This window comes from Alligator mississippiensis, chromosome 1, assembly GCF_030867095.1.
Source record: "Alligator mississippiensis isolate rAllMis1 chromosome 1, rAllMis1, whole genome shotgun sequence".
Lineage (NCBI taxonomy): Eukaryota > Metazoa > Chordata > Crocodylia > Alligatoridae > Alligator > Alligator mississippiensis.
In genome coordinates this window covers 292,433,481-292,448,047 of record NC_081824.1, presented here as the reverse complement: position 1 = coordinate 292,448,047, position 14,567 = coordinate 292,433,481, and the positions used below count along the sequence as shown (strand labels likewise).

Below are 14,567 nucleotides of genomic sequence, written 5' to 3'. Positions count from 1 at the left end.
AGGTAATCTAACTTAGATAGGGTTGGCCATTTTTAGACCGATCTAACTTCCCTGAATTTCTGTACAGTTCCTAGTACAGCCCTAAGGATGGGAAAGGCCAGCCGCTGGCTACTTGGCACTGGGCTATTTTTAGTTCCCCTAGTCTCTCCCCCACCCCCAAAACAGTCAACTCCCTCCCCAGCCAACTAGCCAGCCCCCATCACCTCCCCAAGTCCTCCAAACCTCCCATCCTGCAAGCTGCTCCCACTGCTGGTTTTACCAGGATTCACCAGTGCTAGGAGCCAAGGAAGTAAGTTGGGGAAGGGTTGGGGGAGCAGGTGGGGGTGGTGGTTGTTCATCTGGGGTGGTGGTGAGGGGGTTAAAAACAGCCCCTGGTCCTGGGGGAAAGAGCCCCTCCATGGACCCCATAACCTCCCCTGATCCCACCAAACCCTCCTGGACCTCATCAACCCCCTACAGACACTGCCTGAACTCAATCTCCCTGACCCTCCCAGAGCCTGCTTGCCTCCCCCCAGATCCCCACTAGCTCCCACAACCCGACTTACCTTACATTGAGTGACCATTTTTTACTTGATTCGATCTCCCCAAATGTCTATACACACGTCAAAAGAGAAAACTTCTAGCTAACATCTTGTCACATTTCAATACGCTACTTGAAGCGACCAACTCTCATGCAATATATCTATGCAACTCTTTCCCACTTCTGTTCATTTCAAACTCTTCCTCCTCCTTCACCTTCTGTTTCTTACATTTGCTAGTGTTCTCAGAAGGACTGTGTCTTAAAAAAAATCTGCCCCAGTATAATGGGAATCTGATCCCAAACACAGAATTCTAGACATTACTCTAATATAAATAAAGAACCAGCATCTTTTTATATAGTAAAATCTTGCTATTTGTTTGCTATTGCATTAGACAGGCATTGCAGACTCTCTTATCTTTTCTCACCATCAAGGCCAACCAGTGAACACAACCGTTAGTCCGTTTAATGACTTGTGAATTAAGATGTAAAATACTGTAGCTCATTTGTTTCCCCACTCTACAGAGGTGCCTCTGACTTGCATCATGTACTGTCATGCTTAAAAGCTGAAGGCTTCTGTTTGTTATTTGTATATATTGTATATCCACTTTATGTTGCCCTTATTTCTTCTCTTATTTTTCTCACTCTGTAGAGAAAAACTTCACTGGTTGTATAGAAATCTGTTTTTACACTGGCTAAATAAAACCTTTCAGTCTGCACCAAAGTACACATGTCTAGGCAAGCATCCTGGAGCCTCAATGACCAGGTATTACATCAGTCACTATATTAGGCTCTGCTTCGTTTTCAAAGCATAAAGCTAGAGAGTGGGAAGCTCATGAGCTCCACAGGAGCTTGGATTTAGGTCTGTGGTCATGCTTATGTTTTAAGAGAATGAATTCTGTTGTCTAGGCATTCTCAGGACTAAATGTTCATTTCTTTGGTTTGGCTTGGCTTTCCCTCAATTTTTGTACACACTAAAATACGACCACAAGTAAATAATACAAAAAAAATCAAACAAAACATCTTAAAAATAAATAGGCTATTTTTCCCTGGAAGGGGGAAAGAAAAACAGCAAGGAAGACTCTTAATGGTATTTAAAATCTAAGACTGTGCTTAAGTATTTCAAATACTTGGGAAAACAGCATCAAGCATCATAAACGCTTCAGATGTCAGTTTCTGAAAGAAGTTTCATGCATACATTTCAGACACTGAAGCAGTTAGTGATCTCATGCAAGTATAACCAACAACTGTTTTGTTTATGCACTACTTTCCATCCTGAAGGATTAAGAAGCTTTGTTTTTTTGTTTTGTGTTTTTGGGGGGGTTTTTTACAAACTACATATGAGATGCTTGCTTTGTCCGTTCTGAGGGGACTGGCGATGACTGTCAACAGTTTGCAGCAATAATGGTGCAGTGGAAAGTGAACATATTTCAGAATACAATTACATAAGATAGCCTTTGTCCAGGATATGGGGACAAACACGCAACGTACAAAGTTGTAAAGAACAAATACAAACTACAGCTATAAATACACCACAACTTACCTAAATTTACATTTCTCCTCTGAGGTGAAAAGTACACTATTTCTGGTACTAGCTCTTAAAGTATTTAGGAAGAAGAGACATCTTTAGGTGGCTATTACTTTTACGTGCAGATTTGGTTCTAGGAACATTTTGTTGGCAGCTCTTTGCGCATGTAGGAAAAGGAATCTTACTATATACACTTCCTTCCTTGCAGCCAGATTTTCCTTTGTTCAGCTGCTATTTGTTAGCTTGTGAGAAGAAAGATTTGTGTAGTAATATCTTTCACTAGACCAGACAGGACCATGCTATATGATATAGTATAGTTGGCCCAATATCTGTCATTAGAGTAACTAGAGAATGCAAGAAGAAGAGAGAAAGAGCAAAGGGCACTAGATCAAGCAAGAAACTAAATCAAACAGAACACCCTGTTGTGCTTTATTTGCTAATTTCATTTTTGAGGGTTGGAAGGATTTGGTTAGAAATTTATATGAAATATTCATATTTGTAAGATAAATCCCCAAACATAGAGACTTTTAACTAAAACTTTTTATTTCCCTAAATTCTTTTGGAGACTTTCCTACATTTTTAAAGACTATTTAAGGTTGCTGTATATAATCAGAGGCAGCCACCTTCAGTAATTCCTCAGCATAGTTGTAAGAGCAACATGGGATCCATAGGGATGAAAGACACTATATGCATGAACTAGAAGTACTGTTCATGAAGTGGCATATAATGTTGAATGGGAAAGCCTGATCAGAATACTGCCCAAAGTGGTGGAGAATAAACAAAACCCCCCACAAGCCTAAATGCTAAGCGCAAGAAAAAAACTAGAATGCTCACCTGTAACTGCTGTTGCAAATGGGTAATTTCTGCAATTCTCAGTTCTCTAGATTTGTTTGTGCTCTCAATTTCTTGTCTTTGGGTAGACAGTCGACACCTGATATCTTGAAGCTTTCCCTCCAACTGATGTTTTTTATCATTCTTCAGGAAAAAAATGTTTTGATTACTGAAATAATTTAATTAAATTGTAGATTTCATGTGCTTTCTAAAACTAACAATGTTTTAATTCTACAACTGACTTACTAAGATGTAATTATGGCAACTAACTAAGATTATATAACTACACTCATTACTGTGGTCTTGTGCTGTGCATTATAAGCACCAGCAAATATTTCAAATGCAAAATAGTTGGAATTGGTTGTCCTTCTATACAATAAAATATTTTAATCCACAACCTTTTAAAAAGATCTGTACTTACTAGAGCTTCCAACTCAAATTCTAACGTCTTTTTCTTTGCTTTCAGAATGACTATATCTTCTTGTTCCTTGTTTCTTTGATTTAATAGCTCTTGCCGACGATTACGCTCCCATTCAAGTTGTCTTTGCCTTTCAAGTTCCCTTTTTGCAGCCTGTAGTATTTAATAAAAAGCCCAAAACCCCAAAACACAGATTATTTGAAGAAACGGCTGGTCAGAATCCATCCTACTTCTTCATCAGAATACACATGTTGTAAGGTTTCAGTTCAGCAAGGTACACAAGTACATGCCTATCTTTAAGCAGAGTAGTTTTATTGTTTAAAATTAGGTACTTGCTTAAATCCCATGATAGATTAAGGTCAGAGTCAGGAAAGCGTGCCATTTTTAAAAGAGGTGCATCTCTTCCATTACCATAAATTAATCAATAATTTAATTTGCTGAAATGCCATATTTACCAAAATCCAAGATGAGGTCTTTTCCCCAATTTCAAGGTGGGGAAAAAAGCCTCATCTTAGTGTACTCATTTGAGTATAGGCCTGGGGCAGGCAGCAGTTCAGCTCCAGCTTTGCTGTGAGGTTGGCTGAGCTGCAGCCCACTGTCAGCCAGGGCAGCATGTGTGGTGGGGAAGGGGGTTTGCAGTGGAGGGCATGCAGGGAAGGCCATATAGTGGGGGGCAGGGGAAGACCCATGATATGCAGCTCAGGGGAAAGCGCAAAAGAGACCGCACTGCCTGTTTTCCCCTTCCTCTTGCCCCAACAGCTGCTTACCTTCAGCTCTGGCTCCAGTCCCAGCCCTAACCTGGCTGGGCCCAGAGCTGCCACCATGTCTTCTCTCAGCCTGAGTTGGGCCAGACCAGTGCTGCCACTGCTTCTGACTATCCCAGAACAGGAACTTGAGTTGTATAGAAGGTTGAGAGTTGCAGGGGGGTGAGAAATGGGAGGCAGAGGGTAGGCAGCAATGAGACAGAAGTGGCAGAGGTGGAAGGCACCAGGGCAGACAAGCAGCAAGTGGGACAGGCAGCAGGGGAGCAAGCACAAGCACAGAAGTAGGGGGGCAAAGGGTGGGGATCTGGCCCCTTGCCCCCTGCTGCTGCTTTGTGGAGCAAATTTAAGATGACTCTCCAATAATTAGCTTCTATACATGGAAAATCATAACAAATTTATAATTTTCCATGTATAGAAGCTACTTACTGGGGAGTCATCTTAAATTCAAAGTCACATTGGATTCAGGTGAATTCAGTATATAATCTGCTTCTAACTGACAGACACCAAAAACAAACATCACAACCACCTCAAGTATAGTTTCACAGAAAGCTAAAGTCAAAGGCTGTTCCACCCAATTCAAAATTCTGTTGATGTCTTGAGATTTCAAACATGGTAGCTTTTCCTAGGCCTACCATTAAGTGCAGAAGGATGATGAAGTTCTATTCCCATGGAAAAGTTTGGTTCATCACCAAAGCAGAATCACTTTATATTAAAAAAAGTTTTGAAGTCAGAGGTTAAGAACCATGTACAGCCATACATTTCTAATGTTTAGAATTTCTCAGACATTCTTACTGGTGGAAACTTAGACTAGAAACAGGAATGTATATCTGGGCAACATATGCAGCATTGAAAGCCTGCAGGACTGTGAACTGGAGTGGAGACAGCTTCTCCACTTCTTGGCTCCTAGGGCTTTTCAATCCCTACCCTAGCTCCCTAGGGGACCAAGCTTGGGGACAGCCTCCCTGAGCCTGACTCTCAAACCGTGGGAATCTCTTGCACCTGCAAGGTTGCTGGAGCCCAGGCAGCCTTGCAGCCACAGCACTAACATCCCCCATCCCCCTGCACACCTCCCAATGGAACTGGATGCATGTGGGGGGTGGGAGACAATTCTCCTGCTGCTGCTGCAAAGTTGCCCAAAGCTGGCTATCCTTGCAGCTGCCAATTGGCTGGAGGGCTCCTGCCCTGGATGCTATACTTGTCTCCCATTCTCTCACTCCTCAGAGTTGAACCAGAGGAGTGCACTGGGTAGGGGCTCTTCTCCCATGGCTGGAAACCTCCCAGGGCTCTGGGAGGATTCTTGCCTCAGGAGAATATCACCCCTGTTAACTGACTGGTGATACAGAGGGCAGGGTCCCCACAGGGTTCTCTGACAGCTTGCCCCTGGAGAAGGAAGAAGGGAAAGTAGAGGACAGTGGGATAATGGGTATCTCTCTCTCCCAAGAGAGGTGTACAGGTAATTAGATTAGACTGGAAGGAAGAATATCTTCCTTGTTGGTATCTGATCAACTTCTTGCAGAAGAACCATTTTTCTTCTGCAAGAAAGCCCTTGAACTTTTGTAAGCTCTTCTTTTTGTACCAAAAGAAAGGCTTTTCTCCTGGCACAAATGGAACGTCTGTAGATGGCCTAAGAGCTTTCTGTTCTGAACCTGTCCGACCCATTCAGATAAAGTGAGATATTTCACAATATCCTACTTTTACATGAAAGAAAGGATGGTTATCTATCTCTAGCTCCAGGAACCTAGACATTTGAGTATGTGTCCTAAATATCTTTCCTTGCTAGAAGTCACTAGCAAACAAATTCGTTTCCAAGGAAACGTAAGAAGATGCAAAAAGCCTTTTTCTAAAGATAAAGCATATTTAGGGTACTTTCTTTATTTTGTTCAGCTCAGGTGACAATATCCAGTAATGGAATCACCCTTGAATCCACCCACTTACCTCTCGCCTTTCAATTTCTTTCCTCCTTTCTTCTTCTCTCTGACGTTCTAATTCCCGTTGTTTTTCCAGTTGCTTTTCCAGCTCTAGTTGCCTTTTACGTTCTTGCTCCTGTCGTTCACGTTCTTTTCTTTCCTGCTCAGCTCGTTCCAACTGTGCTAGGCGCTCTTGCTCTTTGCGTTGTTGCTCCAGAAGGGCCTGCCTCCGCTTTTCAAGTTCCAGGTTGCCACGTTCAAAATTTTCACGTTTTTTATCTTCAAACGTTACTTTGAAGCAAGAAAGTGCATATGTTGAGATTAAGTATTGTTAATTGTCTTTAAAATGCCCATGTAAGCATAATGAAATGGCAATAGTTTGCAATATGGAACAAGTTTCCAAAAGTATTACATGAGACTTTTAACAATCAGTATTTTTACCCAAATCCAAAACGACTTCCAATTTAAGGCAAGCCCCCAATAATTTAGTTTCCAAACATGGAAAAATATTAATCTGTAAAAATTTTCCATGCTAATTATTGGAGGGCTGTTTTAAATTAATTCCCCTCACTCTTGCAGCAGGGGTCAGGCCGACTAACTTCTGCCCTCATTCCACTTGCCTCCCCCACTCTCTGGTGCCTGTTTCCCCCAGTGTCTGTCTCTTTGCTCACCCTACCACTTGATGCTTCAGTGCCTGCCCCCCAGCCACTTGCCCCCTCCGCTTACCCTACATGGTGGCTCTGGCTCTGGCTTTGGCCAGAGCACACAATGGCTCCAGCCCTGGCAGACAGAACCAGTAGTGACAAGGTTGGGACTGGAGCTGCAACTGGAGCTGCAGCAGCTCCCCTGCCATTGTGTTGTCTCCTCCACACTTTCCCTGGACCACAACAAACAAACTCCCCGTGCTCCCCACAAAACACATGATCTCCCCTTGTTCCCCTCTTCCCACATTGCTTTATCTCCCCCAAACACCTCCCCCAGTACCACTTCCTACAGATCAGGGCTGGAGTTGGAACCAGAAGAGATGGAGCTGCAGCATCCACTGGCCCCAAACTGTAGTTGATTATTAGACAAGATGTTTTCCCCTCATGCTGAATGGAGAAAAATCCTTGGATTCGGGAAAATACAGTAACACAAACTGCATGGGTGCTTTTTGATCTTGTCACTGACACATACATGTTAGTCCCCACGACAGCCCATGTCCTGTCTCAGCCCCTGAGTTCTTAAGTTCTACAAAGCCCAGTTTCTACTTAACAGTGTGCAAGGGAGCTTAGGCTATCCACACCTTTGGTTTTCCATATTCTACAGTCTGAAACATCTCATAACATTTGGATGGGATAAATAACAATAATTTGTTGCTCATCGAGAACCAACAACCCAACTTTTAGGGGGTGGGCACAGAAACAAGTTACTGAGAGGAAAGAAGTGTGGTGTTTTACCACATACTCACTGTTCTGCCTTAAATATTTATGTGCCCACTCTTACTCCATAATAAATAATAGCTAACCTGTAAGAGCTTAGCCTCAATGAAAGAGATGAGGATAGAAAACATTAGAAATTTCCTGAAATATTGAGAACCACTATAATGTAATATTATGGAGGTAGAATCTAAGTTACTACAAAGTCCAGAGACTACAAGCCTGAATGCATTAATTTATTGAGACAACTTTTGAAAAGAGCACCCAGTCAGCTCCAAGTCTACTGTATAGCAGTAAAGAGCCTCACTGGACTGCACCTGGATGTTGACATTAAATATGTTCACCAACTGCCATTTTATTTGCAGTACTTATTTCACAGTAGACCATATGTAGAAGAAAGTAAGCTTCAGTTAGAAGTACAATCCATCAGTTTACAAACAATAGAATGGGAATTGCAAGAAATCCTGCATAATTTGAAGCCACCACTGTAATACACTAGGTTTGGAAAACATGACACAGAGCTGGTCTTGTTCTACTTACATGTTGTTTACCACTTGGAACAAAACATTTCATGTAAAAAATAAATGAGTTGAGAGACCAGAGCAGAGATCCTCAACCAGGGTGCCCTGAGATTGTTTCAAGGGTGTCATGGAATGTCACGTAATGTTAGCACTGTTAGGTATGCAAACACGATTTACACGATAAACCCAGAAATTTCCAATAGGAATCCAGAGCATCAAAAACATTCTGACCTGCTGTTGTCTTTCTGAGTTCTCTGCAGCAGAAAAACTGTTCCATTATTTTTCCCTAGTCAAAAATGAGTGAAAACTAAGAGCTAGCTTCATCCAAGCAATGCCCTGAGTCTAAAAAGGTTAAACCTCTTGCTCTAGCACTGGCAGTAAAGCACTGCAAAAGTAACCTGGCTCAGGTGTCTGTTGGGGGTTGTCACTACCTCCTATCATGCTAACATTACCCCCATCTGGCTGTTATGGAGAGATATAGGTGGGCTCTACCAAGTTTGTTTCAAATCAATTGAACACCTTTACTAGAAAGGCATTTTGGCAAACAAGCAGTTGGCATAGAAAATGGGAATCATTGGCACTCTGAGTGCTGCTGGATAGCACAAAAAAATTTGTCTCTCTGGATTTCTAAAAGCAACAGCCAAAATTTCAAGATCAGCCCAGATGGCTGCTAGTTCTTACTAGCACTTTCTCAACTATGGTGATGGAAGCGTCAATAGTTCCTTAATAGATTCAAGTATCTGAAGTCATTTATTTGTATTCAGAGAACTTTATACCTTTTAAATAGAGAACTAATAAAAAAGATATATTAAAAACATACAATTTGCAATGAAAAAGGTCTGTCCATACATACCTAACCTCAGAACAAAATCTTAAAAGAAAGTTTTAGCGGAATATAATCTTATTATTGCACATTATGCAAGCAGTTAATAGTGCTTTCTGCTAAGTGCAAAATGTATCCAAAATTTGCATTCACCTGGCAATTTTTTTTCTGGTTGCTGCTGTTCTTCTTCCAACACTGGTTCTTCTGGTAACCTTTGGTCTACGGACACCGAGCTTACAGCAGAGATGCCACTGCCAGAGCGTACTCTTCTGTCAATTAAAGATAGTAACAAATTATTTGAAGCCACCTATGCCCACCCATACGTGTGCTTTATTGTTATAATTTAAGCTCAGGTGATGAGGAGCTACAGGAACTGCCACGTTCAGAAAAAAAAATATTATGTGGAATAAGCGCGTTATCATCTATAACGTAACATTTTTAAAAATCTGACAATATAAGCATATGCCAACGTATATTTTCACTGGATTTTTTTTCCTTGGAGAAGCACAATGGAAAAACATATAGAGTAACTCAACATTATAATTCCATAAATACTACTGAACCATAAATCAGAATTTGCCACTATAAAAGTCCAAGGCAAGCTTTGAATTTTTAAATATTTCAGCTGAGGGAAGAACAACTAGATTTTTTTATTTGAATTATAAAGCTTTCAGCTCTGTTTCTTAAAATTCAGGTGTCGGCAAGAGCTGTACCTTTAAGCAACTTGTAGCGGCAAAGTTTTAATTTTCAAGTAACTAACACAGCAAGCCAACATTTTTAAAAATTAAAGACGTTTCCCAATGAGAGGATATTGCAAGACATCTGAGCAATTATAGGTATGGACCTACTCAATTTACAGTTTCTGGGATTTTGCAGAAATTGTGAAATTGGGCACTGTCTGCAAAATCCACAGGGGAAAAAAACCTCACTAAAAAGAAAATGCTGGCTCACCTGTTGGTTCTCATGGCCACTGCAGCCTGGCTGTATGGCCAATCAGAGGTAAGGGGCAAAGCTGTGTAAGAGACAGCCCTCTCAGCCAATTAGCAGCAAGAGGCAGGGGGTGTATGATGGATGGCCCCCTTGACCAATCAGCAGTGAGGAGTGAGGCCACCAGGGTATCCTTGGCCAGAAACACGAGTGGGCCCCGCCATGATAAGCCCACAAAAATGACAGTCGGCCCCACAATCAGCATGCAAAATCAGCCACCTGCCTCCTCAATTTCAGCAGGTCCCTAATTATAGGTAACAAGCTAAATTAGTCTCTTCCAGAGCTTCTTGTCCTTCACATCTACAGTACTGAATTGAAAGGTTTCCTTCCCCCCTGCCATGCACTCCCGCTAAAAATCTCCCAAAGAGTAATTCATGCAGAAACAAAATGACACAATTACAATAGTTTTACCTAAATGAAGGTGGAATATATTCTGGAGGCAGTACAGGTGGCAATGGCTGGCCGGACATGGCCACATCAATTAAATGCATAGCCAGAATAAACTCTTCTGCTGTAAGTTTCCCATCTTGGTCAATGTCTGAAAGATTCCTGTTTAACGAAATGACCCAAATAAATACTGGGGAGGGAATGGGGGGAGGGGGAGAAAAGAACAAAAAACCCCAACAACAACAATGTTGTGGCTTTAGGTAGCACCATTCCTACACTGTCAAGTCTGAAGTAAGTGTTACTACTTTTTAGACAGACAACAACAATTTTCATCCAGTTTAAAATATATTGCACATTTATCCCAAAACCAGATACATCACCTTCCCTACCCATCTGTCATCTCTGCTCCTCCTCAGCTATATCTCTGGCCTAGCTTCTATTGCCTCAAGCCTTGAGTTACCTCTTTGATGCCTATGCCCCAACTCCATGGGAGAAAACTCTCCTGCTCCTCCTAAAAATACCCACCTCATAACAACATTCAAGTTGGGTTAAATTGGACTGGTCAGTAGTGATACGGCAAATCAGTACATGCCCCTTCAGGCCGATATCATGTGCTAGGATTTATGAGCATTTATATATATACTTTATTTCTCGGGATGCACCAGAGATCCCCCGCTTTGAAATAGGCTCAATTAATTGAGTCTGCTCCGCACACAAGCTGAGGCATACTGCACTGCACCACATGCAGTTCTATAAGTGGCAAAATGCATATCAGTGTGCAGAAAGTGGAGGCGGTGTGCTTTTAAAACTAAAGCACCTCTGACGTGTTTTAGTTCAGAAGCGCATTGCCACCATTCTCTGTGCTAATGCACATTTCACCGCTTATACACTGCATGTATCGCAGCTCCCAGCTCTGCGACACATACATGTGCAAAAATGCCCTACGTTTCCATTTAAAACAAGAGTGGAGTCCTGACAAGTGCAAGGAAAATTTAATGTTTACCAAATATAATCTGATTGCAACAATCACTGCAAATGATATAAAACAGGAGTTCAGACAGAAGAACAAGATGCCTTTATCCATACTAATGTGAAAATCTGATCCTTCACTAGTACACTGGTGATTCAAAATACACAAGAAGAGCTTCAAAATAGGAGTGCAGCATTATTCTGGATGTCTCCAGGGCTTTGCTTCTGGATAGGTTTTAGAAGAAGTTTTATTCCCCGTATCTGAACCCTGTTTCTGCCTCTCAGGTGCTTAGTCAGCCCAACAACAGCACCAGCATCAGCTCATAAATCTTACCCTTACACAGCAACCACCCTGGCTCCACTTCTAGGGGAAAAGACTCAGGAAAAGTGAACAAGATTCACCCTTATGAAAGATGTGAATGCCCTCTGTTAATCTCAATAGAGTTCTGGCAGTGTTAAGGGGCAAAGCTGCCAAGCAGTTATGTTCAGAACTTCTGGAATGTGTCAACCCTTTTCCTCTCCGCTCTATTTCAAGCTCCAGTAAGAAGTATAAAGTCTTCAAGTTTGTGATCTGCTGGATGACTGCGCTGCCATAAAGTAATTGTTTCTTATAGCAACTTTGTTAGGAGGCATAAGAGAAAAGAGGGCATTCTTTAAATTTTATGCAAAACAAAGGATTTTGCCCAGAAAGCAAGTGCAGTTGAGCCACTATGTAAAATGCGACAACTGTCATTTTTGCTTGGGAGAAATCACATGCGACAGCAGTGTGATAATGAATTTCAAGTAGAGAATTAAGAAGAAGGAAAGTTAATTAGAAATAGCCTGCGGAGACAAATTAGTAAGTTAAAACACAAAAGCAGCATGAAGGCTGTTTAAAAAGCCACAGAAGGTAGCTGTAAACTAACAAGAACTAACTGGCAGATTAGTTAAAATGAGGAATGCTCTGTAAAGAACAAGAATTTGTTCACACTGAAAAAAAAAGAGCAGCCAGGTCACAGCACAGGTGAAAATGCAGGGGAAGAAAGAAGGGGAAGCACCTTTAAAAGTACACAAAAGAAAGTAAACTCAATGGGTTAGTAATTTTGGTAGCCTTTACTCCTGGACCACAGTAACGACAATTTTAGAGACTATGGCCTTCTTTTTTATTATACAGTAAAAATGCTCCTCCCTATTGTATTTTCTAAGGTAACATTTCACTAAAGGCTAGAGAAATAAAGTGGCCTTTTCATAAATTAAAAACAAAAAAGAACCAAAAAATAAAGAGGGCAGGTAAAATTTCAAATTTGCACAAGAGACAAAGAATACAACAGGTATCCAAATAGAAGTTATACTTGACAAGTTTGCATTTTTTAACTCTTCCTTATATTTTTAAAAAAATAGCTGACTTGTCCAAAAACTGCAGTAGCAAGCAATTCTTTTGACAAAGCCACTTATTAGATAATGTTGTTAATATGTACGAGAATGAAGCTCTTGTTATCCACAACCAAAACGTTAATAGCAAAACATTAAAAGCAAAACGTTAAAATAGCAAAGCAGAGTGAGCTAACAGTTAAGTGGGAAAAAGGAAGGGGAAAAAAGAAAGGGCAGTCCAGAAAGATAAGTATAAGGTTCTGATTTAATATAAGTTAAAGGAGTTATCTTTACCATATTGTAGCCAACTGAGCCTGTGGTAAACTTGATTGCATAAGGATAGTTCTTGCTTGTGGACCTAATGAATTAAATTAGAACAAGAATTAACACAAAAACAAGAAAAAAACAGTTTCCCTCTCATCTCTCACAGCCCCAAAATCAACAAATGTGCCTTCCCCTGTAGGGTTCAATTTTGAATATCTGATCTTGAATATTTTTAATTAAGACTATTTGAAGGGTCTGAACAAGCCACTACAGTAGACCAGAGCCAAGATATTTTACAAGAACATGTAAGATTAATGGATGTTATCAAGATTAATGTCCCCCACTACGCTGAATGTGTTTTCCTATCCTTTTTGAAGCTGCATGTTTTCTACCACGATGCATTTGTTGTCCCTCAGAACTGAGTTAATAAGGCCTCAGATAGCCAGGGATGTGCCCTCCAGGAGTCAATTTGCCACAATCAATTTTCTTTCTTGGTAATCTCCTGGAATGCACATGAGGAAGGCACCCCGAGTATGTTCAGTGCCTCCTCTGAATTGGGCTGGGTGACAGAGATACCAAGTCAAATGTGATCTCAAAAGAATTGTTGACAGCCTGCCAGCATGAAGTGTTACACGTTTTCCCATTAAAGAAACACTTTCACCCTGACAAACTTCATCACCTGGACACCAAGCTGTCAACAAAGGGCAGGAAGAATTCAGTCCTGGAAGCCTTTCCTCTTTGGGCTGTCAATAAGGATTCAGAAGCCCTGCCCAGCTATGCCAGCAGGAAAATGATGGGAGGCCCTTGTCCTGTAAAAGGTTAAAAAAAGGTTCAGGGGGCCTGGATCCAGCAGTCCCTCCCCACTGGAACCTTGAAATAGGGCTACTATGAAACTCTACATTTCAAGTAATTTATTACCCAGAAAATTAAATGATACAGAATCTGGTGTAATATTACTACTGCTCATGGAGCTATTGCTTGTTCCCCACCTTTTACACACCTGGAAAACTTATCCACTGGACAAGTTGACCTTTTCTATGCAGCTGACTTACAGCCTTTTTAGAACCAATGGCCAAAGCTCCATATGACTAGAAGGTCAAATGAAGTCTTAAGGATAGCCAAATCCATTTAATTTTTTATGCAAGTGATCCTACATAAATACTCCCATTATGATTATTTATTAAATAGATCCCAATAGCCTAACCACTTTACAATAAACCATTACAAAAGCAGAAGGGGAAGAATAATGTCAGCAAGTAGGCAAGGGAACTTGCAGGTATCAAGTACTTCTCAGAAACTGGCTCCAGGTTCATCAGATGGCTTTTGAATTTCCATTTTTAACTTCTGTCCATTCATTAAACAACCACCCTTCACAGGTGATCATTTGTTTGCTCTTAACTGTGACCACAGGACAGGTGGAAAACCTGAACACAGACAATAAGCACTTCTTTTCTACTGGATTACAGAAGGAGAGTCCCATACTAAAGTAGTACTTTTCCAAGCACTATATTAACTGATTCTGATAACTGCAATGAAGGCAACAAATAGTCTGAGAATAAGAATTGTTTTAATACCTGTTAAGTGTCCACTCATTGTTTTATCATGGCTATTGAACAGCTGCCTATATTTCAGTCTTGATGATTGAGGAACAGCCCATTCTGCCACAGGAGGCGCACTAGAATAAGGAGAGGAAACAACAAACAAACAAAGAGAGGGTACTGTGATACCTGAGAGCTTGTCTAAGTCTATCCCAACCATGTAGCTGGTCCAATGAAAGATAGCCAAAAAAATCTCGTCTTGCATATTTCCTGGACTATCATGACTACAATATCACTTGAACACTATCACATTTCATTACACATTTAATCACATGATGCTACAAG

The 14,567-nt window shown here is 41.0% G+C and overlaps 1 protein-coding gene across 2 annotated transcripts in view; it reads right to left on the bottom strand.

The window, feature by feature from the left end:
* The window catches only part of ITSN1 (intersectin 1), a 186,540-nt gene that overhangs the window by 92,358 nt on the left and 79,615 nt on the right, over positions 1-14,567 (bottom strand). For both annotated transcript variants that reach the window (XM_006259443.4, XM_014599130.3), the window contains exons 8-14: positions 14,259-14,359; positions 12,715-12,778; positions 10,126-10,263; positions 8,881-8,996; positions 5,994-6,256; positions 3,298-3,447; positions 2,880-3,020 (exon numbers count right to left, since the gene is read on the bottom strand). In XM_006259443.4, the coding sequence (XP_006259505.1) occupies positions 2,880-3,020; positions 3,298-3,447; positions 5,994-6,256; positions 8,881-8,996; positions 10,126-10,263; positions 12,715-12,778; positions 14,259-14,359 (973 nt within the window). The remainder of the gene's footprint in view (positions 1-2,879; positions 3,021-3,297; positions 3,448-5,993; positions 6,257-8,880; positions 8,997-10,125; positions 10,264-12,714; positions 12,779-14,258; positions 14,360-14,567) is intronic.